At 41.2% G+C, this 25664-nt stretch overlaps 1 protein-coding gene across 4 annotated transcripts; it reads left to right on the forward strand.

Annotated features, from left to right (window-relative positions):
- The first annotated feature begins 536 nt into the window (after positions 1–536).
- zdhhc13 (zDHHC palmitoyltransferase 13) lies at positions 537–25162 on the forward strand. Of its 4 annotated transcripts, none has more exons than XM_074624694.1 (17): positions 537–615; positions 4346–4551; positions 6761–6883; positions 7487–7564; positions 9547–9691; positions 9802–9866; positions 11718–11880; positions 12980–13105; positions 13198–13331; positions 13457–13557; positions 19191–19315; positions 19421–19483; positions 19575–19668; positions 20745–20828; positions 20915–21072; positions 22620–22717; positions 24577–25162. In XM_074624694.1, exons 1-17 carry the CDS (start codon positions 592–594, stop codon positions 24713–24715), a joined length of 1926 nt encoding a protein of 641 aa, XP_074480795.1. In that variant the 5' UTR covers positions 537–591; the 3' UTR covers positions 24716–25162. The 4 variants fall into 4 exon arrangements, with proteins under 4 accessions (XP_074480795.1, XP_074480786.1, XP_074480779.1 ...); XM_074624685.1 differs by having other exon boundaries at positions 600–701; XM_074624678.1 differs by lacking the exon at positions 537–615 and adding an exon at positions 3063–3215.
- The last annotated feature ends 502 nt before the right edge of the window (positions 25163–25664 follow it).

Genomic DNA, 25664 nt, shown 5'->3' on the forward strand with positions numbered 1-25664 from the left:
ATTTAATTCTCCTGTTTTGTTGCTTTATTGCAGTGCTAGTGTTAGATTTTATTAGATTATTATGTTTAACTCCTCTTCTGTTTACTTTTGATTTAATTAATTTAGGTGGGGCAGACACAGTCTCAGTTAGGTTTGGGGTTAAGCTATGGGTGGGTAACTGCTCTAATGGAAGCGCAGAGAAGTGTGTAAGACTACAGCTCTGCATCCTGGAATGACCCCTGGTTTGTCATGGATTTGTTCCACCAACAATCTTGGTCAGATTTCTGGATAAGAGAGCCGCACCATCCAAAGTAGGATGAATGCCGTCTCTCCTAATCAGACCAGGAATTCCCCAGAAAGGGTTCCAATTGTCAATGAAGCCCACATCGTTTGCTGGACACCACCACGACAGCCAGCTGTATACCCATGGCATGAACAGTTTTGTATGTATATAGTGTTATTGTACTTATATTTTCTAAAATAAATAAAAAAATAAATTTTTCCTTTACTGTATTCTCGTGACTTTTATTTTGAAAAACCCACAGCGGAAGTTGTGTGTTGATTGTGGTCCGTGCAGCGACAGGAACTTTCTCTTCGTTCCTTCAGAACAACATGGACTGGAAGGAGGACGAGAATGTGAGTCGCTTTATTATGTGTTCATGAGCTGCTTCTTTTACCTGGCTGGTACTGTCTCACCTGCTGGACACCTGCTGGACACCTGGGTGACCTACTTTGTCCTAATAACGTTACGAGTGTCGTTGCAGGTTGTTAGCATTTACCAGCTAGCTGTGTGTTTGATTTGAGCTGGTCGGAAGTTGCTGGAACGCGGAAGAACCTGTTCTCTGTATACATCCATGGTCCGCACTGATACCCATCTGGTCCGCACTGATACCCATCTGGTCCACGTCAGTGAGCTCCAGACGGAGCAGGTTACCTGTCAGTGTGTTGGGCGTACTGTAGCTAGGAGTGATCAGTGAGCTCCAGACGGAGCAGGTTACCTGTCAGTGTGTTGGGCGCACTGTAGTTCGCCTGCTGCTGGTTCCCTGACGATAAACAGCAGCTAGCTAGCTAATCTCTCCTCAAACCCAGCGGGCACATTCAGCTCATCTTCTTCGTGTAAATGCATTGATGATGTGCACGTCAGGGAAAGTGTGTGTGATGTCTGGATGACATGATGATGCACTGTGTGTTGAACCATGTCTGTACGTGGTTCCCTTTCTGATCTTCCCAACCTGTAATCCTCTTCCACAGCTCATCTCCGGGCTGTTTTCTCATAGCCGTTAGCTGCTGGTGTTCATCCAAATCCACATGTGTTTCTACTCTTTCGAGTCAGACAGCGGTTAGCTTCTGCCAGATGTTAAGTTAGCCATCTGTCTGGATCAGAATATATGAGCGTCAGCTTCAACATCCAGACTGACAGAGAGAGCATCCAGTAGATCAGAGAGAGCATCCAGTAGATCAGAGAGGGCATCCAGTAGATCAGAGAGAGCATCCAGTAGATCCATCCCAGAGGAGGCACCTGGCACACTTGCACATGAGCATATTTATTAGATTTATTTATTTATCTAGATGTATTGTGTTGATGTTGTCTCTTTTGATTCTGTTTTACTGTGAACCCTGCCTGCAGAACAATAAAGATCACCTTGATGGAGATCAGCAGCCAGGTGCTGCCGGTGGTAAAGCACTAGTTCACACCAGAATACAAAATGAACCCATTCACATATCCATGGCAGTAAAAAAATTGTTGAACCCCCAAACAGAGCAATATACTGTACTTATAGTTAGGGCTGGGCAATATGACAATATATGATAATATATATTGTCAAAACTTTATAAAATACTCAGTACTTTTTATTTGTCAAGTATTTCATTCACAGGAATATACAAAAATAGACTTTACCATGTGGTTATTTCATAAAGACTATTTATTTATTGATTTACCTGAAAACATGTTATATCGTCCTATATATTGTTATCAAGATATGAAATTTATGTAGGGCTGGCCATAATGCCCACCGCCTACCAATAGTAGTGCCATATACATTAAGTCTACTCAAATCATTCCATATTTATATTTTACAGTCAGCTTGTTAGGAGTGGGCCAAATGGATACAATTGTCTATTACAGTATATTTAATTATCTTAGGACTGTAACTAACGATTGTTTTCATTATCAATTTGTTTAGTGAGTGTCAGAAAAAGTGAATAATGTCCGTCATATTATCCAAAAATGCATGAAGATACCATCAGTATTCTATAAATATTCAATTTACAGTGATATAAAACAGAATATATGGAATTTTGGCTCCACAATCCACTTGAACGCTTAATCGATTAAAGAAAAATTCACCGATTAGTTTTCTATCAGTGGATTAATTGTTTCAGCACTAATTATTTACATCATGATACATATATATATATATATATATATATATATATATATATATATATATATATTGGGTGGAACGGTTCACAAAATTATCGGTTCGTTTCATTTCTGTTACAGCGAGGAGGTCATGTTCTGATTTCAACATGATTTTCATTTATTTGGCAAAAATAAGTTCACAAATGTTTGCCTTAACAAAAGTATGTCTTCCATAAGGAACATAAACTCTTCTTCATTGTGAAATCTTAATTGAAAGAATATTATAGGTCTTCTACAGTAGTTGGTGCAAACAAAAAATGCAGCTTTGTGTTTTCATATGATATTACATATGATGTAATTATAGACTAAGGCCATCAACAATAAATTGAAGCATAAGTTCAACCAGACCTATACTAAAAAAACAAAAGAACAGTTTAACATAAGTCTCAATTCCCTGATTATCAGCTCTTTATTGAAAGATTAGTTTTTCCACTCACAAAGTGCAGTATTTGTAGGAATACCTTGGCTTTACACTTGCAAAGCAACGGGCGCAGCGTCAACTCGTCTCCACCGCGGCCATTCTGATCAGCTGTTCATTGACTGCACTGTGTGTGTTGATGTGTGTGGAGCTCTGACACAGAGCAGCAAGGCCTATAGAAGGAGGCTGGGTCACGGGCGGACATGGCTCTGGGGGTATGACACCTGCGCAGTGTAACTGAAGCTGCGTTGTGATTGATTCCATTTCGGCGAGGGCAGACCAGATTTTACTGCGCATGTGTTGTACCCCAAATATATGACTTGTACTCAGCCTCCTTCCATAGGCCTTGAACAGCAGCAGGAAGAGGCTGCAGCTTCAGCCCCGGGGGGCTATGTACGTACTACCTATTATGCTCTGATATCGCCATTCAGTTTTTCGTCTCGATGATGCATCATCAAGTTTTTATAATGCGATATTTCGTGGCGTGATATTTCGTCACACCCCTAATGTTTACCAGACATGTACTCATAAGTTTCTTAGAAATAAGTCATTCAGTATGAAAAAAACATAAAAAACGACTGAAGAAGTCTTAAGGCGCTGACACACCAAGCCGACGGTCGGTTGTCGGACAGTTCGGGGCCGTCGGTGAGCGTCTGTCGGTCTAGTTTCTGCGGTGTGTCCCGCACCGTCGGCTCTAGTCTGTCAGAGGTTTTTCGGCCGATTCAGCATGTTGAATCGGCTGCGGAGCTCATCGGTGAGAGAAATCACTCTGATTGGCTGATCAGCTTTAACGAATCAGTCCACGAGAAAAGAAACGGAGGAAAGCAAGTCAACGAGTAAAGTCAAGAGCACACACACAGAAGGCTCTTCTCATGTTTCATCTTCATCTCATCTGATCGTTCCAACACACGGATATTTTCACAGCGACATGAACATCTGGATTGAAGCTAAGTGGTGAGTGAGAGTGGTGTGAAAATGGTCGGCAAACCGCTTTGTTTCACGTACGTATCATAACAACGGCTTGTATATCCGCCGTCCTCGGTCTTCTGGTTTCCCTTTTTGAATGATGAATACAGACTACCGCCACCTGCTGGTAGGGAGAGTTATTTCATCTCACGCAGGCGCAGAACGTACCGGGTGTTGGCTGTAGTCGTTGTGGTGTGTTCGAGTGCAACATTTTGACGAAAACAAAGGCGGCGTGAGGCGACGCAATGGTTGGTCCTCATCGCCGCTCGTTCTTTGATATTGGGTTGGTGTGTCTAGGCCTTTAGTCTACTAAGACCAAAACGACTGATTAGTCGACTAATCGACTAAGAGGGGGCAGCCCTACTTATTTACTTATCATACTACTTATTTTGCACAGTGACACCTGCCAAATAGAAAATGCAACTTCAACCTGAGAGCAGTTGGGTGACCGCAGTGAGCAGTGAGCAGTCAGCCAGCTTTCATCCCTTCAAGGCTCCATGAGTCTGATTGTGTGACTGACTGACCTAACCCTGTGTGTCCTTGTGTATGTGTTGCAGGGTCACGGCCACATGCATGACAGCTGTAACCACGGACACCCAGGTCACTCTCACAGTCACGGGCCGAGAGCGGCGCCCCCCTTCATGACAGCTTTTCACGGACAGTTCGCTAAAGGTGCAGATCAGGCGATGGACATCAGCCAGCAGCCGAAGAGACGGTCGCACATGGATGACAGCGGCAGTTGGGACATAGTGAAGGCAACACAGTAAGTGGTGGGACATTAGCTCTCTGTCAGCTGGTGGACATTTTAATGTGCAGTTCCAATTCCTGCAATGCCACAACTGTCAAAGAAGGTCAATAAGCAGTAAATTCAGGTTGCCAACCTGATTTTTACCCATCGGACTTCTTTTTAGAGACGTGGTGTTCCCAGATCTACTACTGATGGAAATTATTGCCCAAACTACAAAAATACAACCCAAGTTGTAATAAATTAGATTTTTTCTTGAAATGTTTGATATATATTTGATAACAATACAGAAAGGCCTTTTTCTGATATCAGATTGTATCGTAGATATATACAGATATTGTGCAATCAGACCAATGTCTGACAGTTGTTGCATCAAACACACACTTCCTCTTTTTCTAAGGTTGCAGATGACCCCGTAAAACCTTTGTCAGATAATATTTTGTGTCAGTATTCAGGATCATATTGTTTATTTGGCCTTAAACATTTAGTTTTAGTAATATTAAATGAAACATAACAAGATATAATTTAGATGTTACTTACTAAAACCTTCCCTTGAATGGTTTATGACTGTAACCACACAGGAAAAGATGTCACTTACTGGGATTATTTGTGTCAGTGTTTTGTGCTGCAGCTCTTCAACCAATCACTGAATTCAAAACATTAGGTTTGCAGTAAAATAGTAAGACAATACTGATATTTTCTTTAGGAAGATATAAGATTCATATATGTTAAAACTCTGGAGCGCAGAAGTAACTACATACCTTGTATGTATTTGCATAGGAGTTGCGCAACAAAACTCAAGGAATGCACAACGGCTCCCAGAGCTCTGTGTTTAATTAGCAGTCAGAAGTTGATGAAACATTTTTTTTTCCAGTTTGAAAGCAATTTAGAAAGGAAACAGTTCAAGTGACGGCTGCACAAACCTTTCGGTGTGCTTTAGTTGAGATTAGAACACAGCAACACTCACAGCAAACTGAAGAACCAGCTGCTTTTGCTGACTGATAAAGTGAGTTGAGGTGCAGCAGAACGAAGGTCGCTCTTATTGTAAGACGGGGAATAAATAAAAGAAAAGAATTTGCAGAGCCACTCCTATCTGTCTGTTCATCTCACTGTCTGTCTGTAAAGTGGAAACCACATAACTAAAATAAACATATTTCTTACCAGTCTAGGAGGAAGAGGGCCAATTCAGGATCTTCTTTTATTCCTTTCAAATCATGCAATTCTCTCCATCTATTGAATGACCGACCAAGGGTGAATCTTGTTTTTGCTTGTCCTCTATCACTGTCCCTTTTAGCCTTTTAGTATCAACCATAACCACAAAATATAACATCAAAAATAAAATGATCTAAGGAAAAATCTATTCCTGCTTCCTTTTAAAGGGACTGTTTGTAAGAATCAGAAATGTCTTGTTAACAGCGACACCTGTGGCTGTTAAGTCAACGAAAGTCAGCGTCGGGCTCGCGCTTGCTCGCTCTACATAGACATGAACGAGCATCGCTCAACACAGTGAGGAGACACACGTCAGCTAAAAGCACAATATCACTCTATATTTCAGCTGCTTGGCAGTAATGTTAGCTGACCAGACGAAGGTCTCTCCATGAATCAATGCTGATCCTAGTGTTGGCTTTTCCTGCGTCAGCCTCCCGACCGCGGCCGGAGGGAACAGGGGAGACACCGGAGTTTTGGTCGGAGACGATAACGTTTCTCTCTGCGGAGCCCCGTCACTTCACAAGACACGGGAAACCTCTGTTGGTCTGGAGGAGCTGCAGCAGTTATTTTACTGGGCAGCTTCCAGGTGGGAATGTGATCAGGGCGTTCATGAAAAACAGAGCATTGCTCTCAGTAAACCTCCCCCTGAATAAATAAAGGTAAAAAACACACCCAGCGTGTTTGAAACAAGCCGTTAGGATTTCTGTCCATTTGTGATGTTACAAATCTACAATATTTAGACCATTACACGGTTTTAAACGTAAACATTCTAAATGTGTCTCAGTTTATTTTCCTGTTGCAGTGGATGTGAATGACATCAGCTGACAGGAAGTAAACATGTTTCAGACAGAGAGTAAATACAGGTATATTCAGGCAGACAGTATGAGGACAATAATGTGTTTTTTGAACATTACAGCATGTAAACATGTTCTAGTAGAAACACAAAATACAAGTATGAACCTGAAAACGAGCATGATATGGGACCTGTAATGTGTTTTACTCTGTGTGATCCTCTCAGGTTCGGTATCCTGGAGCGCTGTAAGGAGCTGGTGGAAGCAGGATACGATGTAAGGCAGGCGGACAAAGAGAACGTCACTCTGCTGCACTGGGCGGCCATCAACAACCGCTCAGAGCTGGTCAAGTAAGACCTGCAGATAATATCCTGTCTATCTCATTACAACGGACTTACCAGAGAGACACAAGGAAGCTTATACATTCCACTGCAGGCCACTCACCACATCTCTCCAAACACAGAGGCTGTCTGGTCTGAGTAGTAGCCTCGGCTCACTTGTTCAGTTTCAGGGAAATGTTTTGAAAAACAAGTAAATGAGATGCCGTTTGTTGAGACATATAGGGCCATTATATTCAAAATGTATTGAAATGAGTTAGAAGTTAGTTATCATTTTGGCTGTTTTCAAGTGAAAATCCCTCTACTGTAAGTTCACATAAATAACATGAATTAAAGTACTTCAGTCAAAAAGTAAAGTAAATGGTGTTGCTGCAGTCAGCTGAACATCATATTGAGAACAACCAGCTTCAGTGCAGTCAGTCGTCCTCGGGGACTTCATGTATTTTATTTCTCACTGTCAGAAGCGTCTGAGATGAAGCACAGTGCTTTGAGCAATAATAAACGGCTTCACAAGAAACATCCAGAAAAGAAATAGAGACAAGTGAACTGAAATAGAACAAGCTCCAACATGAACTGTTCTGAACGTTTTGTTGCTCTCTGTGTCTCTCCTGACAGGTATTATATTTCTAAAGGGTCGATAGTTGACCAGCTTGGAGGAGACCTGAACTCTACTCCTCTTCACTGGGCCATAAGGTGAATGAATGACCACAGTTTCTTACATATCATTTATCATAAATGAGTAGGTATTCTGTCATTATGCTTGGTTAAAAATGTAAATTCAAGATAGATGGAGTATTGTCTGCCTGAGCAGAGAATTAAAGCTTCAGTAGGCAGTTTATTTCTGGCATCATTGGGCAAGAATTCCATAATAACCTTTCAGCATATTGTAATTCAAGTGTTCTGAGAGAAAACTAGACTGCTGCTCCTCCTCATGGCTCTGTTTTCAGGCTTTAGAACATCTAGCCTGTGACGGGAGGCTTTGACCAATCACAGGTCATTTCAGAGAGAGAGCGTTCCTATTGGCTGTTCATTCGACGGAGGCAGCTGTCTATCACTCGAGAACCGCGATCAAACGGTCAAACTATCTTGTAGTGTATTGTTTGGCTGTAAAATGAGAAAGTTTGCTGCGGCTGGTGGGCGGTGCTTGGTATTTCTTCAACTGATCTCAACATGATCTGCTGGGTCACAAACTTTCTCATTTTACAGCTAAACAATACACTACAAGATGTTTCTGAGAACATCTGAGGAGAGAAATAGACATTACAGTAACAGAATATTGATTCATATTTGATCAGCGCTGTCTAGTTTGACCGTTTGATCAGAATTGGAGAGTGATTGACAGCTGCTCAGAGACGGCAGACTCCAGATCAGTTCTGATTGGTTGTTTTCCTCCGATCTGTGAATCTTGCAGATGCCGTTAGGAGCACCGGAGGACACAGAGGCACATGATTTTTTTCAGATGACCTGTCTAATGCACTACTGTCAGGATATAGTGACCGTTTTATAAAAATAACTTTTTTGAATCATATTTGCTCCATTTCTACCCACTGCTGCTTTAAGTCTCTCTCTCCCTCTGTGTGTGTCGTAATCACAGCTTCTCTGTGCTTTGTTTACATAGCCAGGCGGGCCGCACATACTTTTAGTGCATGTTAGGGCATGTGAGCATGCCCCACTAGCTAGCTCATGGCCACCGTTTCAGCTGGTAACGTAACAGAAGCGTAGCACTCGCTCTCCGGTTCCCCCCCACGTTAACGCTGTTAGCTGTGTCAGCACTGTTAACGCTGTTAGCACCGTTAGCTGCGAGCCGCCAGCTCAGCCATCTCGCCATGTTGACTGCCGAGTGGAGGCATTAGATGTGCTCTGAATTTCTCATTTAGCACCTTTAAAGACAAATAACTCTACAATTTTATTAGGGCTGCCTCCTTTTAGTCCATTACTCCACTAATCTGACGTTTTGGTTTTAGTAGACTAAGATTTCTTTCGTTGATTAGTAATTTTTTATAATTTTTTCATGCTGAATGACTTATTTCTAAGAAACCTTTGAGCCCATCTCCACCACCAACACCAGATTTAAAGTGGTTCTGTTGTGTGATTCTTTATGGATGAACTCAGTTTTACAGATCTGTCGATGAAATCAACTAATCAATTAGTCGACAAAATAGCGTGTGTTCGTCGACTAAGAATTTCTTTGGTCGAGGACAGTCCTAGATTTTATTGTAAACACTGCACACATACGTTAACCCATGTGTGACCAGTGATGTAGACAGACAGAAACACAGATCCCAACTTTGCTTTAATCCTCAGATTCAAAAAGCAAAAGGGATTCTCAGTTAGATTTGAATTCAGAACTGGTTCTGATACCCAAAGCTATTGATGGCCTATGTAGGGGCTGCTTTGCTTTGGTTCGCATATGCACTTTTTCTTCCACTTATTTATCAGACCCCACAGGTCACATGTGGACAGAAATGGGGGGTATTATGTTCTTCGGTAATGTGTAGTTAAAAAGGAATACATGTAACTGCATCGCAACGGCACCAACTGAAATTAAACACAAGACAAATGATGCATTTTGTTTCCGATCGGTCACAGTCCTTTCTGCATGTTGACTTGTTTTGAAACGTAGTTAGTTCCGTGCTTCCTCCATAAAGCTGTCTGTGGGTTTTGTCAATGATGAGGCAGGGCCACCTCCCCATGGTGATCCAGCTGATGAGATACGGAGCAGATCCCTCCGTCGCAGACGGAGAAGGTTACCGCGCTCACCACCTTGCAATCCTCTTCCAGCACATGGCCATAGCAGCTTATCTTATGGCTAAGGGACAGGTCAGACTCCAGACACACTCCGTAACACCTCTATTTGTTTCAACAGTCTTTGTAAAGGCCTTTTTCACTTGGTGTAAGTTTATTTTTATTTTCCTCTGATTGACCTCCAGGAAGTGGATGGTCCCGACTGTAACGGACAGACACCACTGATGTTAGCAGCCCAGAAGATCATTGGGTAAGCATCCTAATCCTTTACAGATATTTACTTTAAACCCCAGTGGTTTCAAGACGATATGTGAATACCTAAATATGATTGACTAGTGATGGAGGGACTGCCCTCGTGTTTGACATGAAATCATTGTCGGTGTATTAATGAACAGGGAATAGGAAAAAACGATTCCATTTAGAATCAGAATCCAGTTTATTGCCAAGTAGGTTTTCGCATACAAGGAATTTGCTTCGATGTTTTTGATACATAACATAAACATAGTAAGATAAATAAAAACAAATAAATAAAAGCAAGTTGAATTCAAAATGGAAGAGCTGTGCAGTTTTTACATTTGGTAGTTTTGTGCAAAAATGTGCAAAATTGTCCAAGGAATGTACAAAGGTTCACAGGATGAAATTAGAAACGTTGTGCATAATCTGTGAAAAAGCTGCCTGCATCGCAGCTTTCTTTAATGTTTTTGTCTATTTATTAGGGCTGTCAATCAATTCAAACATTTAATCACAATTAATCGCATATTTTGTATCCGTTCAAAATGAACCTTAAAGAGAGATTTGTCAAATAGTTAATACTCAGCATGGGAGTGGACAAATACGCTGCTTTATGCAAATGTATGTATATATTTATTATTGTAAATCAATGAACAACACAAATCAATGACAGATATTGTCCAGAAACCCTCACAGGTACTACATTTAGCATAAAACAATATGCTCAAATCATAACATGGCAAACTGCAGCCCAACAGGCAACAACAGTTGTCAGTGTGTCAGTGTGCTGACTTGACTATGACTTGCCCCAAACTGCATGTGATTATCATAAAGTGGGCATGTCTGTAAAGGGGAGACTCGTGGGTACCCAGAGAACCCATTTTCATTCACTGATCTGGAGGTCAGAGGTCAAGGGACCTCTTTGAAAATGGACAGGACAGTTTTTCCTCTCTAAAATGTAGTGTAAGTTTGGAGCGTTATTTAACCTCCTTCATGACCAGCTAGTATAAGATGATAAGTTGGTAGCAATGGATTCGTCAGGTTTTCTAGTTTACTATGATACCAGTATCTTCACTCCAGCTTTAAAACTGAGCCGCTACAACCTAAATATCCCAAGTTGCGTTAATGCGTTAAAGAAATTAGTGCCGTTAAAATGAATTTGCGTTAACGCATTATTATCTCGTTAACTTCGACAGCACTAAAATAAATAAATAAAAGCAAGTATTGCAAAAAAATAATAGAAACATTATAATAGAATAAAAGAAAAATACAATAGAAATATGAAAAAAATACTATTAAAAATATATACAATATATCTGAATTAAAAATGGATGAGTTGTGCAAAATTGTAAAGGAGTGTGCAATGGTTCAAACTACGAAATTACAAAAGTTGTACATAATGTGTGTAAAAAGCTGCCCGCATCACAGCTCTCTGAAATGTTTTTGTGTATTTATTAAAAACAAACTGCAAAAATTTGAAATAGTTCCTCAGATGTAAAAACACAGACCACAACACTCCAGAGAGGACCAGGTGAAGTATGTAATACAAACTTCAAGTTAATTCATGACCTCTTGACATTAGTATCCACAGAGGTTGTTAAAAACTAAACAGACTGCTACCACAGACAACAAATTGTTATAAATAAAGGTTTTAACATCTATTTATTAACATCTATCTCTGTAAATTTGTACCTTTGTAAATTTGTAAATGTGTAAATTTACTTAACTTGACTGTAGCTTTCTATTTTTTGCTGCTATTACTGTTTTCATCACTGTTTTTTATTTAACTACATCGAGAGAAGCCTGTGAAATGTCATTGTACCTGAGTATAATGACAATAAGGATCATTCTGATTGGTCTTCTGTCCCAGGCCTGAACCCACCAATTTCCTAATCAAAAACAACGCGTCTGTGAGTGCTGTGGACAAAGTGAACAGGAACACTCCGCTGCACTGCGCCGTGCTGGCAGGAAACGTAGACGCCGCGCACATCCTGCTTGAGGCCGGGGCCAGCGTGGACGCAGAAAACATCAACGTAAGTCTAATAGTTTCAGTCTGCTCTCACATCCCTGTGAGGAACACATGCCTCCAGTCAGAAACGGATTTCTCTCAGCGCTAAATGACCAAAGAAAAACATGTAACTAATAGATATCACCATGAAACTTCCCCAGTTGATTACTTACATTAAGACAGTTCTTTTTTGTATTAGAAGTTTTTGGAAATTGTATGTTTCAATATGCAAATGAGGCATTATCTTATGAAATATGTGCAAATTTGCATACATTTCCAGAACAGAAATCTGAACGTTGGATAAAGCCAGGTTCAAAATTCTTGTTTCATTTTGTTGACATATTAGAGTCAAAGGATTTTATAGAGGGGATTTTGGACATCTCTTTGTATCACTCCATAAATCAGAAAATACCGTCAACAGCCATAGAAAAATACAATTTTTGCCATGTTTTTATGACTAAAATGTTGTATAAATCAGGCTATGAGTGATATATAGACAAACCCCACAGTAATAACCTTAAGGATACAGATAGGAATGTAAGTGTAAAGTTTGGTGGGTGTGCGTGCTGCTGAAGTGGAGATCTCTGGCTCAGAGTCTGAGAAAAAACTCACTTTGAGGAAACAGCCTTTAAAGATATGGATTTCAAAATTCCATTTATTTTGAAGACAATACAGATGAATAAGGGAAAAAATGAACAGATATCACCATGGAACTTCCTTAGTTGATTACTGACATTAAGACAACTGTTTTTTGTATTACAAGTTTTCTGAAATTTTATGTTTAAATATGCAAATGAGGCATTATCTAATGCTAAGTTTTGGTGAATTTAAGAGAAATCTACAGATGCAAATAAACAAAGTAGTAAAATAAACATCTAAATGTGTATTTTGAATGTTTTCTTTCCACTAGTCTGAAAGAAGACATGTTATGGAAGCAAAATAGCCCAAAATCTCCAAATGGACCAGTGTATGAAAGACATTTTTGCCTCTAGTGTCTCGCATTAAGTGACTCACAGTGTGTTTAAAAGCAGTACGGTTAAAACACTTGTTATTACCTTAGATTTTGAATTGAGTCAATAATGCTGCATGTCTTCATGGTGTTTTTAATGCTTCTTCTTCTTCAGGGTCACACGCCCATCGACTTGGCCCACCAGGTGCACAGCCCGCTGCTCATCCACATACTCAACCACGTCAAACAGGATAGGATTCGCTCCAACTCTCGCTGCCTGCGGATCGTCAACAGATACAGGGTATAAACACATACTAAAGACCGCACACATAACATCGCTTAAACATAAAACTAACCCAAACCTGTAACACCATCCTATTTGTATTTTTCCAGGTCTTTCTGCAGTTCTTGCTCTGCACTGCCATGTTTGGAAGTGTGGGCGCCATAGTTGATATGAACTCAGAGTCCTGGTTGCTCAAAGGGATCCTGCTGGCCTGTGTTATAGGTGTGGTCAATCTGGCATCAAGGTGACTGTTCTGAGTTTAATGTAAAAGGAGAAATGATCTTTTGCTCCAGTGCTCATGTACTCCATCTGCATGTTGTACAAACCCCATTGTTTGTCATTTAATAAGAAATGTTTGTGTCCAAACAGGAACTTCCCAACTCCAGCCTTCCAGACTCTCCTACCAGCTACAGCTCTCATGGCTTCAGTGTTCTGGATGCTCGTCACCTGGTGCCTCTGGTTCCTGCCAGATATCCTTTCTGCAAAGGAAACAACAAAACAGCTATTTGTGATGTTCCCTGCCAATCAGCATTTGTTTCGTCCTCTGGCTTTTCTTTTACCACTAGAGGATTTTAAAGGCCCTGACACACCATTTCAGGCCATCAGCGATCACCTGTCATCATAGTTTTTGCAGTGTGATTTTTTTGGCCAATTCAGCATGTTGAATCGGCGACGGAGTCCGTCGGTGAGAGAAATCACTCTAATTGGCTGTTGAGGTTAAACGAATCAGTGCACGAGAAGAGAATAAGACATGAGGAAAGCAAGCCAACGAGTAAAGTCAAGAGGACACACACACAGAAGGCTCTTCTCATTTTTCATCTTCATTCACATCTTCATTTCGTCCGCTTGTACCCGCGATCTAGTTCTGGTCATGACCCAGCCCTCATGACCATAGGTGAGAGTAGGACTGAAGATTGACCGGTAGATCGAGAGCTTTGCCTTCCGGCTCAGCTCTCTTTTCGTCACAACGTTGCGGTAAAGTGAAAGCAAAACCCCCCCACACCCCCGCTGCTCCGATTCTCCGGCCAATCTCACATTCCAAGGCACCGAGGTACTTGATGTCCTTCACTTGGGGTAAGGACTCATTCCCTACCCAGAGTAGGCAATCCATCGGTCTCCTGCTGAGAACCACGGCCTCAGATTTAGAGGTGCTGATCCTCATCCCGGCCGCTTCACACTCGGCTGCGAACCGATCCAGTGAGTGCTGGAGGTCACAGACCGATGATGCCAACAGGACCACATCATCTGCAAAAAGCAGTGATGAGATGCCGGACATTCAACAATATTTATAGTAGCAATCTGTAACCTATTACATTTCAAAGAAGCCTTCTCAACACCGACTATGATCAATAGCTTGTAAACTCAGCAGCAGATTTCCCTTCAAATCAAATCAAATCAAATCAATTTATTTTTGTATAGCGTCAAATCACAACAGAAGTTATCTCAAGACGCTTTATATATAGAGCAGGTCTATGACCGTACACCATAGTTTAGAGACCCAACAGGATCCACCAAGCGCACTGTGGCCAGGAAAAACTCCCCGATTACTGGGAAGAAACCTGGAGCAGAACCGGGCGCAGGGCGGGCGGCCATCTGCCGAGACCGGCTGGGGGGATAGATAGTGAGAGTGAGAGAGAGAGTGAGAGAGAGAGTGAGAGAGAGAGAGAGAGAGAGAGTGAGAGAGTGAGAGAGAGTGAGAGAGTGAGAGAGAGTGAGAGAGAGTGAGAGAGAGAGTGAGAGAGAGAGAGAGAGAGAGAGAGAGAGAGAGAGAGAGAGAGAGAGAGAGAGAGAAGCAGCCACAATAGCAGTCTAGCAGCTGTAATAGCTCAAAACCAATAGTGGTGGATGGAAAGAGTGATAATACAACTATCGGAAAGCCAGCACTGTCCAGCATCTCTCCTCAGTACGTCCATGTGTATTGGTGTGGGACGTCCCTGCGATCGATGCCCGTGCGTTGGTTCCTGCAGCATCAGCATGCTTGCTGGGAGCTCTTGATGTCTTTGGCAGTGATTGAGAAGTGTTATTCTCCAGGCTGCCACATTGTCACTAGGTGTTGGAAATCCCTCGTTAGCATTGGTAGTCCCTCGTACAGACGTAGTTAATTAGGGATGGTAGCAGTTGGTGTCAAGCAGGCACCGACGCGGCAGCAGATGCAGCCACAATACCGGAGACCACCAAGATCCAGGTGAAACCCTGCTCCAAGTGTACCCATGCTCCAGGTATAACCTCGCTCCAGGTGTGACCCCGCTCCACGGTTAGCTGCGAGACAAGGAGGCACAAGGACTCCCGGGAAGGAATGAAGTTAGTAACAACATGGACATGGGACATGAGTATATACATAAGGAGAGGGGAGCTCAGTGTGTCATAGGAAGTTCCTTATGACAGTGTGTCATAGGAAGTCCCCCGGCAGTCTATGCCTATAGCAGCTTAAGTATAAGCGTTATCAAAGAGGAAAGTCTTTAGCCTACTCTTAAATGTAGAGACGGTGTCTGCCTCCCGGACTGAAACTGGGAGCTGGTTCCAGAGAAGAGGAGCTTGATAGCTGAAGGCTCTTGCTCCCATTCTACTTTTGGAGACTCTAGGAACCTCAAGTAACCCTGCATTCTGTGAGCGCAGTGCTCTAGTGGGGTAGTAGGGTACTATGAGCTCTTTAAGATATGATGGGGCCTGACCGTTTAGCGCTTTGTAGGTGAGGAGGACGATTTTAAAATCTATTCTGGATTTTACAGGCAGCCAGTGCAGAGAAGCTAATACAGGCGTAATATGATCTCTTTTTCTAGTTCCAGTCAGTACACGTGCTGCAGAATTCTGGATCAACTGGAGAGTCTTAAGAGACTTATTGGAGCAGCCTGATAATAAGGAATTGCAGTAATCGAGTCTAGAGGTAACAAATGCATGGACTAATTTTTCTGCATCATTTTGACACAGGATGTGCCTGATCTTCGCAATGTTACGTAGATGAAAGAAGGCAGTCCGTGAGGTTTGTTTTATGTGAGAGTTAAAGGACATATCCTGGTCGAAGACAACTCCCAGGTTCCTTACGGTGGTGCTGGAGGCCAGGGCAATGCCATCTAAAGTAACTATATAATTAGATAATTTGTTTCGGAGGTGCTCAGGGCCTAGTACAATAACTTCAGTTTTGTCTGAGTTTAACATCAGGAAATTGCAGGTCATCCAGGTTTTTATGTCCTTAAGGCATGCTTGAAGTTTAGTTAACTGGTTTGTTTCGTCTGGCTTGATTGATAGATATAATTGGGTATCATCTGCATAACAATGAAAGTTTATGGAGTGTTTTCTAATAACATTGCCTAAGGGAAGCATATATAAGGTAAATAGAATTGGTCCAAGTACAGAACCCTGTTGAACTCCGTGACTAACTTTGGCGTGCATGGAGGACTCATCGTTGACATGTACAAACTGAGATCGATCTGATAAATAGGACTTAAACCAACTTAGTGCAGTTCCTTTAATGCCAATTAAATGTTCCAGTCTTTGTAATAGGATGTCATGGTCAATGGTGTCGAAAGCAGCACTGAGATCTAGCAAGACAAGTACAGAGACAAGTCCTTTGTCCGATGCCATTAGAAGGTCATTTGTAATTTTCACTAGTGCTGTCTCTGTGCTATGGTGCACTCTAAATCCTGACTGATAATCTTCGAATAAATGATTGTTCTGTAGAAAGTCACACAGCTGACTGGCAACTATTTTTTCGAGTATTTTGGAGGTAAAGGGAAGGTTAGATATAGGTCTATAGTTGGCTAGGACCTCTGGATCAAGAGTGGGCTTTTTAAGAAGAGGTTTAATTACAGCTACTTTAAAGGACTGTGGTACATAGCCTGTTAGTAAAGACACATTGATCATATCCAGTAAAGAGGTGCTAACTAGAGGTAAAACTTCTTTAAGCAGTTTAGTTGGGATGGGGTCTAGGAGACAGGTAGATGATTTAGATGAGGAGATCAGTGAGGTTAATTTGTGGAGATCGATAGGAGAAAAGCAGTCTAAATATATATCAGGTTGTACAGCTGTTTCTAAGGTTCCTAAGTTTGAGGATAAATTGGTACCAGTTGACGGTAGGAGGTGATTAATTTTGTCTCTAATAGTTATGATTTTATCATTAAAGAAACTCATGAAGTCACTACTACTGAGGGTTGTAGGAATACATGGCTCAATAGAGCTGTGGCTCTCTGTCAGCCTGGCTACAGTGCTGAATAGAAACCTAGGGTTGTTCTTATTTTTCTCTATTAATGATGAGTAATGGGCTGCTCTGGCATCACGGAGAGCCTTCCTATATGTTTTAAGACTATCTTGCCAGACTAAATGAGATTCTTCCTGTTTGGTGGAACGCCATATCCTTTCCAGTTTCCTCGATGCTTGCTTTAATTTGCGTGTTTGAGGGTTATACCATGGAGCTGACTTCCTTTGTTTTACTAACTTCTTTTTTAGAGGGGCAACAGAATCAAGTGTGACTCGCAGTGAGTCTGTAGCACTATCTACAAGATGATCAATTTGGGTAGGGCTAAAATTAACATACGAGTCCTCTGTTATATTGAGACATGGTATTGAATTTAATGCTGATGGAATCGCTTCCTTAAATTTAGCTACAACACTATCGGATAGACATCTAGTGTACACACTTTTATCTGATGATGTATAGTCTAGTAATAAGAATTCAAAAGTGATTAAATAATGGTCTGATAAAAGAGAGTTCTGTGGAAAAACAATTAAATGTTCAATTTCAACGCCATATGACATAACAAGGTCGAGGGTGTGGTTAAAGCGGTTAGTGGGTTTATGCACGTTCTGCGAGAAACCAATTGAATCTAATAAAGAGATAAACGCAGTACTGAGGCTATCATTATCAACGTCCACATGAATATTAAAATCACCTACTATAATGACTATCTGTTTTCAGGACTAAGCTTGATAGAAACTCTGAGAATTCAGATAGAAATTCAGAATATGGGCCTGGAGCGCGGTACACTATAACAAATAAAATTGGCTGTAGTGCTTTCCAGGTTGGGTGTGAAAGACTAAGAACAAGGCTTTCAAATGAGTTATAATTTAGTTTAGTTTTAGGGTTTATTAATAGGCTTGAGTCGAAGATGGCTGCAACTCCACCTCCTCGGCCGGTGTCTCGAGGAATGTGAGTATTAATATGACTCGGGGGAGTGGATTCGTTTAGGCTGACATATTCTTCCTGACACAGCCAGGTTTCAGTAAGACAAAATAAATCAATGTGATTATCTGATATTAAATCATTTACTAGTAGAGCTTTAGATGACAGAGATCTGATATTTAAGAGTCCACATTTAATTCTCCTGTTTTGTTGCTTTATTGCAGTGCTAGTGTTAGATTTTATTAGATTATTATGTTTAACTCCTCTTCTGTTTACTTTTGATTTAATTAATTTAGGTGGGGCAGACACAGTCTCAGTTAGGTTTGGGGTTAAGCTATGGGTGGGTAACTGCTCTAATGGAAGCGCAGAGAAGTGTGTAAGACTACAGCTCTGCGTCCTGGAATGACCCCTGGTTTGTCATGGATTTGTTCCACCAACAATCTTGGTCAGATTTCTGGATAAGAGAGCCGCACCATCCAAAGTAGGATGAATGCCGTCTCTCCTAATCAGACCAGGAATTCCCCAGAAAGGGTTCCAATTGTCAATGAAGCCCACATCGTTTGCTGGACACCACCACGACAGCCAGCTGTGGAATGACTTCATGCGGCTATACATGTCGTCACTGGTCAAATTGGGGAGGGGACCAGAGAAAACTACGGAGTCCGACATTGTTTTTGCATATGCACACACCGATTGGACATTAACTTTAGTGACCTCCGATCGACGTAACCGGGTGTCATTACCGCCGACGTGAATAACAATCTTACTGTATTTACGTTTATCCTTAGCCAGCAGTTTCAAAACGGATTCAATGTCGCCCGCTCTGGCCCCCGGGATGCAATTAACTATGGCAGCTGACTTCGCTAACTTCACGTTCCGCAAAATGGAGCTCCCGATAACCAGAGTTGGTTTAATAATGTAATGTATTCTGTTTTATCCTTTTGATCAAGCTAATGAATGAAGAATTTCTTAACCTTTGACCCCCACATGGGCACAGCGCCACAGTTCAGGTCTTGTTCACTCTGAATGCCACCGCTCTGCTCTACTACTACCTCCGCACCTGCAGGACCGACCCAGGCTTCGTCAAGGCAACCGAAGAGGAGAAGAAAATGGTGGGAGGGCCGTTATAAGTTAAGCACTGAATAATATTAACTTACATCTAAAGTGATTGGGACACGAATGAGCGGCGTTTTCTTTTGTTTTCTTTGTGCTGTCAGAATGTGTTGGTGTTGGCTGAAGCCGGCTGTCTGGACCCCAGAATATTCTGCACTTCCTGCATGGTGAGTTTCTGAACTCAATACCATCACTTTTTACAACAGCGTTCCATCAACACAAACGGTGACGACCTATTCTTTTACATCGTTCTCACAGATAAAGAAACCAATGAGAACAAACCACTGCCTCAACTGTGACGCCTGTGTGGCGAAGCAGGACCACCACTCCATCTGGACCAACGGCTGCATCGGTACGACGGACTGTAGAAACTAACAAGTGATTGCAGCTGCCAGGAAATACAACAGCTTCTACTGGTGTAACTAGTGTTTCTAGTGTGAGAGCACGTACATGAACAATTCTCCAAATGAGTTCTTTTAGTAACTGAAAAGGTTTCATCTGCATCAAAACACACTTCGTGGTGAGACTACAGGGATATGGACTGTATGTGTCAGATTAGTTTCATTTAAAGGGATATTTCTGGTGTTTTGAAGGGTGGTGGTATGAGGTACTTCTCCGTAGTCAGTGTATTACCTACAGTAGATGGAGGTTTGGAGAAGCAGACAGGAGTACCAGCACAGGAGCAGAGAAACGTTCTGCTGTGGACGAGGCCGGCAGCAAAAAGGACGCTATATATACAATATTTTCACCGCTCTATCTTTCCATCAGACAGCCCTTTCTGACGGGGAACTGAACTGAAAATGAAACTGATCTATCCGTTGAGTTTTTAGGTGTCTAAAATACGCTTTGCTGCTGCAACACCTCACACAATCCCACTTCCAAACTCCCAAACTATCCCTTTACGTTAAGTAGTCTGTGAGAAAATAAGGAAAATGTTCAAAATTAACCCGTTTCACAATCTTCAAAATGAAATCAAATAGTAGATTTAAACAAAATCTGTCCACAGGTTTTTAAAACATTCTGCTAGTTTAAGTTAACTAACAAACAAGATTATAAACTCCTCGGGTGGATGTGATGAGAAATCTTGTTTTATATTCTTTCGAGGCATGGATAAACTGTGTTCATATTAGAGAATATTAGTGAGTATTAATTGAAAATTACATCAAATTGATGCTATAAAAAAGCTGAAAAAGTCTTAAAACATATTTGAGTACAATTCCTCATTAACCTTCAGTTACTGCCGTTATTACACAGTGTATCACTTTATTTCTGTATCCATCCGAGGAGGTTATATGTGCGTTTTGACTTTTGTAGCCAACATTTGTTACAGTGTCAGCTCCCTCTGAAGGGCACACTCACACTTTTGGGTCTTTTGACTAAGTTGAAGACGATCTTAACACTAACTGGAACACATTTGATTTCCTCCAGGTGCGAGGAACCATCACTACTTCATCCTCTTCCTGCTTTCCCTCGTGCTGATGGGAGCCTGGATGTTCTACGGTTGCCTCTCATGTGAGTGACTTGACATTCAGTGTAATACCGGTATATGTGATCACACTGGATACACATGCCTGTGCTGTGTGTGTCGTTTCTTCCAGACTGGTCGACTCACTGCGTGCTGCATTATGAGGAGCAGGGTCTGTGGGGCGTGGTCTCTGCCCTGGTCACCTGCTCTCCCTGGCTGCTCGGCGTCTTCCTGCTGGCCTTCTATCACACCTGCTGGTCCGGCCTGATCCTGCTGCTGCAGCTCTACCAGGTGACTGGCTCTCAGAGATCCTATGAACAGTGTTCTCTGTCTTAAAAACCACACTCAACATGAATAGAATTATCTGCCTTCATTAATGAAATACGCCATCAAGAGATATTTGTAATGTAGTCTTATAGGGCGCTTTCACAAGCCAACACTGAGTCTCTTTTCATCCAACTCTGGTGCGGTGTGTTTGGGCAGTTGTAAGTAAGTAACCGTCAGCGGTCTCCAACCGGTTGTTTCCAAGTGAATCCTAGTGCAGTTCAATTTCACCAGAACATAACCTGACCCAATTGCAGGAAGTGAACCAAAATGCAGGCTGCATTTGTTGAGATGGACACAGGCAAATATGATAATACCATATGATAATACTTTTATTGTCAGACAGGTCTGAAATGAGTTCTGCATCACAGCAGCTCCATTTGCAACATCACAGAAAGGACAAAGACAAGAAACAAGGATACATCAAATCAAATCAAATCAATTTATTTTTGTATAGCGTCAAATCACAACAGAAGTTATCTCAAGACGCTTTATATATAGAGCAGGTCTATGACCGTACACCATAGTTTAGAGACCCAACAGGATCCACCAAGCGCCAAGGAGAAACAAAGTCCCACCAAACTTCCATCGCTGGAACCTGCAATAAGGAGACCACAGGCACCCATAGCTACTGCCTTATTACATTTGTGAAGCTGTGAGTGTTTGTGTTCAGGAATAATTTATCAAGATTTTCTCTGACTGTAAACAGAAGAACATTCTTAATCTAGAAATAAATGTCAGTTTGTATAAATACTACACATGTATTAAATAGGGCTGGGACAATATGCTTATCTCCTGATTCGATATGTATTGCGATTTTTAAGTATTGCGATTTAATATTACGATTAATTGCAATTTTTGTTAACCTTTTTTAACAAAGCCGAATCGAGAAAGCAGATACATACATTTAAACATTACAATCACAGAAGACCATATTCAGGGCCCTTCAACGTACATCTGATCTGGGATTAAGCTCCATATTTAGTTTTAGGATCGACTTGTGTACAAAAGAGTGCTTCAGTCTAACCCTATTAAATCGTGGAACCCTGTATCTCCGATTTGATGGTAACAATTTATATTCACTGTTCAAAAATAAATATATACATACATTTGCATAAAGCAGCATATTTGTCCACTCCCATGTTGATAAGAGGATTAAATACTTGACTAATCCCCCTCTCTCCGTTCATTTTATATATATATATATTTTTATATATATATATATATATATATATATGGGTCTCCCCTCTTGCTTTCCACATTTATTGCAGTAAGTATTAGACATTGATTCTTATTTCTGTAATGACAACTGTCTTTTCATCGCTTAAAATGTCAAATCATGGAAATAGACCAACTCAGAGTTGGCTTTGAAGTGGCAAGTGAGGCCAAACGTGTAGCGCCAGAGCATTAACTCTCATTCTGCTTATGGTCTACTGACCTGCTGCGTCTATACACACAATGAGCGTCTTCTCTGTCCATGTGGAGACTGACGTTTGTCCTCTGTGTCGGAGCAGATTGCCTTCCTGGGACTGACCACAGCAGAGATGACGAACCTGACGCTCCACCAGAGGAAACTCCGACAATCCGTCTCCCTCAGACAGAATCCTTACAAGTGAGTTCATGGTTCATAGTGATCGCTCTTTATTTAGTGCACTACTTCTGAACATTTCCAAAATGAGTCCCTTAATCTATTTGTATTGTCTCTGGCATCTTCTTTGCACCTCACAATCTTTAAAACAAAGTTACATTTCAGTGCAGCTCTATAATGCCACCTGCTTTATTCAAGTTGGTAAACACTTTTAAATCAATACTGGATGACAGAGGATTAATGTCTTTAGTTGTAATTATGATGCAGGGGGAGCGCAATGCTTTTCAGTCAAGGTCCTGTGCAGTAATGAACGTCTCCTTGTACATTAGCCCTGATTTATTATGAATGCCACTGTGCCAAACGTGATATTAAGTCTCTATAGAAATGCAATCAGGACTTAAATCCGATTGAACATGTGTCAGCTGATGTTTGCTACTGAGAGGTTTGTGAATATGCAACAAGATGTCCAAATGATGTGGAAAACTGTGGATCATTTTCCATATTACTACGTTTTCTCAGCAAGTCTGACAAAAAAATAAGGCTGTGATTTGAGATTTGAGATTCAGGACTTTAGAAACCTGAAGCCTGAGCTACTTTTCTTATACATTTGGCTAAAAGAACAATCAGTCCTGTCAGGCTTGTTTGTGTTTTCGGGTTGTCCGGCCGGCTGGCCATCTGTCTGTCTGACTGTCCGTACGTACATAAGCATATATCCGTCTGGCCGTCCGACCCATTTTTGTGAACGCAATATCTCAGGAACACCTAGAGGGAATTTTATGACATTTGGCACAAACTTCGACTCCAGGATGAACTGATTAGATCTTGGTGGTCAAAGGTCACTGTGACCTCACAATACACGTTCTTGGCCATAACTCAAGAATTCATATGCTAATTACGACAATTTCACACAAACGTCTAACAGGATCAAATGATAGCGTGAGGACATTTAGGACAGACATGGATGTAAACTGCAACTTGACTGCTTGGTGTAGGCATACAACCATGAAGTGGTAAATCTATTTTTTAGTGCCCTGAACTGATATCCCCGTTACATTACCTTTGTAGCAGTAAGTTTGTAAAACTGACTGTAAATCCACATTTTAAAGCTCATGTTTAAAAAAAAAATCCTCCTGGGGTGCATGCCCCACATCTTTGTCACCTTTTTCACCCCTGATGAGTTTGCATCCCTGTGCATAGTTTTGTTGTGATAATTGAAGCTCAAAAATTAAATCTTATCTTATCTGAAAAGTGTCCGATATGCAACCTGAAAGCAGGTACTGTGAATCAGATGAGTAGTCTGAGAATGGAACTGATGGAGCTCTGCATTGAAGACTTTAGGGGAAAGACAGGAAGTCTCTGCATGGGGCATTAATGCATTAGCTCAACATTTGGTTTGATTGAACTTCTCCAGGGTAACTGTGGTTGTGAATGAAATGATTTCATGTGAAGAACGGTGCAGCGATTGGTGAAATATAAAAGGCAGTCCTCTAAATGTTTTTGAGGATTGGACACAATTGAAAGCTCTTTCAAACAATGTTGGACCTGGTAGATTTAGCAAATCCCTGAGAGAAAGAACCAATTCAGGTGGAGCATATTCAGTGGTTTTATTTCCATTAATTCATCTCTTAATACTCTCTCAGTATAATCAGTTCAATTCAATTTATACATTCATGAGGCAGTTTGAGGCAACACGAAAACACACAAGCAATTCATTCCCACATATTAAAACCATCCAAAATAGAAATATGACAAAAGTTGTAATGGCCACGGTAAATCCGTACATGACCAACACTATCCAACACCACGAAGGCATATTATGTGAAAACAATGTTAGAGCATTTCTGAATGGACTGATGATCATGTCCTGAACCGTCTCTCTACAGTTTGGGCGTGGTCCGGAACCTGGTGTCCTTTTTCCATCTGCGTTGTTGCGGCCTCTTCAAACCGGCCATCATCGACTGGACGCAGCAGTTTCCGCCCGGCCGCGACCAGCACGTGTTCGGACACACCGACATGGTCTGACCTCCTCGCCACCCCTCGCTCAGGGTCAAGGGTCAGACTTTCACAGTGGTTCTGGACCAAAAGCACAAAGTGTATTTATTTATTTTTTTAAGCGGTTGGCTCCTTGTGAAGAGATACATGAGTCTAGAAGTTGGGAAAAACACAAAGCGTTGTGTAGATATCGTTTCAGTTGCTCTTTGTACAGACTGCTGCTGCCTTATACTTGACCAATGGAAGTGAGATGAAAATCATTTTAATTTGGGTGAGGTTTACAAACCTTTAAAGACCTAAATTGTAAGTTTTGAGATGTTTTTTATGAACACATCAAGCCTATTTTTTATCATCTGTTCTGGGAAAAAAAGGATCTTTGTACATGTAAACAGTTGGTTTTCTGACTTTTGTAAGAGTTGCATGTGTTTAATAATGAATGACCACTATAGAACTTCAATAAAGCAATGTTGTGCCTGTCTTTTTAACTGGCTCTGTGTGGACTCACAGGCCTCTTCATACGGGAGGTGGACAATTTAATAGAAACACTACATCAGTAGATATTACTGTGGTGAGGGTCATGATTGTCCAGCTTGTTGTGCAGATTGTTCAACTCCGTGGTCATTTTTCATGCCTCAGTTTGTTGTCAAAATTTTATTTTTGACCCTTTTGCAACTTTATGTGTCACTATTGACAAGCCTGACAATCACAGTTTTGTCTTTTAAGTCGAGATGACATGAAAAATGCTGTTTTAACCCACTTAGATCACCATCATATTGTGCACCCATCTAACAATATATGCAACTATATATATATATATATATATATATATATACATATACACACACACACACACACATACTTTTATATAAAAATCCAATGATCTTTTCTTCCTGTAAAGCAAAAAGAACGTGTGCTAATGTAAGCTGGTTTCAACCAGTGACATCCTATCATGACATCCATCCGTCAATAAATCTGGAAC

The sequence above is a fragment of the Sebastes fasciatus genome, chromosome 2, assembly GCF_043250625.1.
Source record: "Sebastes fasciatus isolate fSebFas1 chromosome 2, fSebFas1.pri, whole genome shotgun sequence".
Classification (NCBI taxonomy): domain Eukaryota; kingdom Metazoa; phylum Chordata; class Actinopteri; order Perciformes; family Sebastidae; genus Sebastes; species Sebastes fasciatus.